At 37.2% G+C, this 3,971-nt stretch overlaps 1 protein-coding gene across 1 annotated transcript; it reads left to right on the top strand.

Annotated features, from left to right (window-relative positions):
* Positions 1 to 2,829: 2,829 nt before the first annotated feature.
* On the top strand, positions 2,830 to 3,748 carry LOC141098828 (vomeronasal type-2 receptor 26-like). Its single transcript, XM_073586802.1, has 2 exons — positions 2,830 to 3,577; positions 3,639 to 3,748. Exons 1-2 carry the CDS (start codon positions 2,830 to 2,832, stop codon positions 3,746 to 3,748), a joined length of 858 nt encoding a protein of 285 aa, XP_073442903.1.
* The last annotated feature ends 223 nt before the right edge of the window (positions 3,749 to 3,971 follow it).

The following is a 3,971-nucleotide window of genomic DNA, read 5'->3' as shown; positions in this document are numbered from 1 at the left end:
AAACGCGCGCTCCCGACATCCAGACTCCATACTATCGGACTCTCAGACACAAGCTGTTACTATGGCTGCTTCCGTTCCTTGAACCGCACGCTAGCAGGCGTATCCGCTCAGTGGAGCGCACATGTCATTTCCGGGAACAGCGCGCTCCCGATAAAAATACCTCACGCTGTCTGCTTCTGAGTAGCGCGCCACTGCTGCGGCGACTTCCGGTATGTAAGGAGCACGTTGGCGGATATGTCCCACCCACAGGAGCGAACACATTACAGTTTTGGGGAATAGATGATTGCTAGCCCCATAGGGATTGACAGGGTATTGTCCTCCCAAACCTCGGTTCCATGGACCCTTGATGATATTATATAGGATCCATGAAGACTCCCGTCTATGTTACAACTATGGGTGAGACTGTTCCAATCTTCTTTTTGTCTCATTCTTCTATATTTGTAGATTTGTAAATTGTTTTTTCAACATTTCTATCCATTTATTATATATATGTGCTAATTGGGTCACAATAAGCTTGTACATGTTGAATGATGAATTTTTTTCATTGCTGTACCCTGGTTATATTGTCATCTGGATAAATTAAGGTGACAATTCATGTTCTTATAGGATTGTTGACACTGGGGGGAGGGGTATTCTTCCTCTTCTTTTTCCCTGGTTTGGTGGGGATTGGTTACTTGATCAACAATATTTCCCCTTTTCTTTTGGGTGACACACACTTTAGACTTTTTTATCTAACAGAGTAAAAGTTATGTTTTAATTTCACCTTTTGCTGTATGTTGTGTTATAGTCACAAGTCATCAAACAAAGAAGAACTGCTTACATTTTTGTACCAGGAGTGGCATAAGGTCACCCAAAAGTAGTGTGAGAGACTGGTGGAAAGCAGCCAAGACGCATGAAAGCTGTGATTAACAATCATGGGGATTCCACAAAATATTGATTTCTGAACTCTTCCTGAGTTAAAACATTAGTATTGTTGTTTCTAAATGATTATGAACTTGTTTTCTTAGCATTATTTGAGGTCTGAAAGCACCGTTTTTTTGTCATTTTGACCATTTTTCTTTGTCAGAATAAAAATACAAAATTTAGTGCTTGGAAATTCGGAGACATGTTGTCAGTAATTTATAGACTAAAACAGCAATTTACATTTTACTCAAAAATATAAAGAGAAAAATCAGAGAAACTGAAAATTTTGCAGTGGTCTCTTAATTTTTGCCAGCACTAAACTTTGATTTTTTTTCCCATTTTGAGTGCAAGACTTGGTAAAAACAATGGTGTCTTTCAATAGTACAACTCATCCCACAAAAAATAGGCCCTCACACGGCCATATTGATGGAAAAATGAAAAAGTTATAGCTCTGGAAATAAGGGGAGTGAAAAAAAGAAAATCAAAAATCAAAAAAGCTTCCGTCAATAAGGGGTTATTATATGATCCAGTTCCTTTGTTGTGGGCTGTCAGATGGTCATCATATAGGGAGTTCTCACACTGCATACAGGATTTCACAGTCGGAACAGATGACTTTGTACAGTAATTACAGAAGATCCTGCTCTCCTCCATATCAAGCTGAGTAGATGCACAATTCTCCACTATATTCCCAAGCAGGGCTGATGAAATAACAGTCCTTGATGCTGCTATGCTGAACTAATAACTTTGTTAGGGCTAATTCATATAGATTATATTATATAATAATACTGCACTTATCTGCAATTCTTATTGGGTGAGCTGTTGCAGTAGGGATATCGTACTACAGGCATTTAATCAGGGATTATTGCCTTATAAATTGTAATTCTTGCTACGGCAACCTAAAAAACTATATTAAGGTAACAACTATTATATTCCCTAGTAATACAGCTGTTTCCTGTTTTTAGTGTAGGGATAGGATAGGTATCATCTGTTGTAAATGAGTGCTCATTCTGGTCACATACATCTCTTCCACAGTCCATAACTTGATTGATTTTTTAAGGTGAGGTAAGATAAGGCAGTAAAACGTTAAAATTATATTTTGTAGTGAATGTTTTTTTCATCATTGAAAGCCATGCAATTGCGCAAAAATGCTGCAAAAACACTGTTTTTGTATTATTTTGGAAAGAATGTTTCTTAACATTTTCTCCAGTAAAAAGCATTTTATCTTTCATTTTTTCATTTTTTTTTGTATTTTTTACTATCAGAATGTATAAGTGGAGTAATACTCTGTGGCAGTCAAGGGGCAGTCACATGGCTGTTGTCATTCTCCATTTTTAATTTTCCAATGCATATTATCTTAAGTCAGCTAAGAGACCTCAGAAATACAATATATGATGCACAACTCTAATCTCCTTCAGGATATTTGTGCCAAAGGAGCTGTCTAATCATCATCAGTAATTGATACATCCGGTGGTCACTATAAGATGACTTAATGAACTGATGGGAATAATCTGTTAACTTTCATATCAGAAGAACTAAATAAGGTGACATCAGATAAATTATAGATATTTTGGGTTTGTACATAATGCATTAATAATTTGCTGGAGTGATACTGTAATAATATCGTGTAAAGTCAGATAACTAATGTAATAATCTTCAAACTGCAACTGTTAATATAATCATTTGAAAATCAGCCTAGCTGCTTAGTCTCAAATTATAGTAAAAACTGATTATTTAATTAATTGCATATCATAATCACAATTATCATCATCCTTTTACTCCACAGATACTGAAATCTGCCAAAAATGTTCCATGCATGAGTGGCCAAATCTAGAAAAAATAAAATGCATTCCTAGATTATATGAATTTCTCTCCTACAAAGATACAGTTGCTAAATTTTTCTGTTTCACAGTAGCACTGTGCTGTGCAATGACTTGTTATACACTCCGAAAGTTTATATTGTATTGGGATACTCCTCTGGTGAAGGCCAATAACCGGACTCTGAGTTTCATCCTTCTAGTGTCCATCTTGCTGAGCTTTCTTTGTATTTTCTTGTTCCTCGGCCGTCCATTGGATATAACTTGTATGCTGAGACAGACTTTGTTTGGAATCTTCTTTTCCTTAGCAATTTCTTCACTTCTCGCCAAGTCTATCATGGTCTGTATTGCTTTTAAAGCCACTAAACCGAGCAGTTCCTGGAGAAGGTGGTCTGGAGTCATATTGCCCAATTTAACTGTATTGACTTGCTCTTCATTACAGTTTCTCATCTGTATTTCTTGGCTGGTGATGTGCCCACCCTATCAAGAGTTTAACATGAGCACATATCCTGGGATTCTCATCATTCAGTGTAATGAAGGCTCAGATATCTGGTTCTACTCCATGTTGGGTTATCTGGGGCTCTTGGCAGCTGTGAGCTTTTTTATGGCTTTCATGGTAAGGTCATTACCGGACAGTTTTAATGAGGCCAAGTACGTCACCTTTAGTATGCTGGTGTTCTGTAGCATTTGGATTGCCATGATACCAGCGTATCTGAGCACTAGGGGGAAATATATGGTGGCCTTAGACATTTTTGCCATACTAACTTCATGTGCTGGAATACTATGCTGTATATTTTTCCCAAAATTGCATATTTTGTTGGTGAATCCAGAAATGAACATTAGAAAGCATGTGCTACGAGGTTTGACGAATGCTTAGTATGTGTCTCCATACATGTACGCACATTAATACTTGTACTGCAGGTATAGCCTACATTGCAGATATAGCTTTTTCTAAGGCACTTCCCTCTGGTAGCTGGAATCCCAAAAAGACCATGATTCTGGAGAAACCTCCAGGTGGTGTTCCAGAGTAACAATATTACACTTGCGTGTTTGCAATTATATTCATTCGAAAAATATTTTTAAGAGCTCATGCACTAACAAGATAAAAAAAACGTTTAAATTTTTTTAAAAAAACAACGCGTTTCTGCTCTGAATGAACCTTCCTCAGGTGTATGAAGTCATGTGGCATATAGGGAGATTGGGGGGGAAGCCAGCACTGCTTAAGGTTAGAACGCATAAATTGAAGTGCATATG

Source organism: Dendrobates tinctorius, unplaced genomic scaffold, assembly GCF_039654945.1.
Source record: "Dendrobates tinctorius isolate UK_male_01 unplaced genomic scaffold, ASM3965494v1 ptg000095l, whole genome shotgun sequence".
Lineage (NCBI taxonomy): Eukaryota > Metazoa > Chordata > Amphibia > Anura > Dendrobatidae > Dendrobates > Dendrobates tinctorius.
Note: the sequence above shows the minus strand (reverse complement) of the source record. Positions and strands in the feature narration are given on the sequence as shown.

Coding starts and splice junctions, on each gene's coding strand:
- LOC141098828 (XM_073586802.1), top strand. CDS start 2,830: ATGACTTGTTATACACTCCGAAAGTTTATATTGTATTGGGATACTCCT. Junction 3,578..3,638: donor TAGAAAGCATGTGCTACGAG/GTTTGACGAATG, acceptor CTTGTACTGCAG/GTATAGCCTACATTGCAGAT.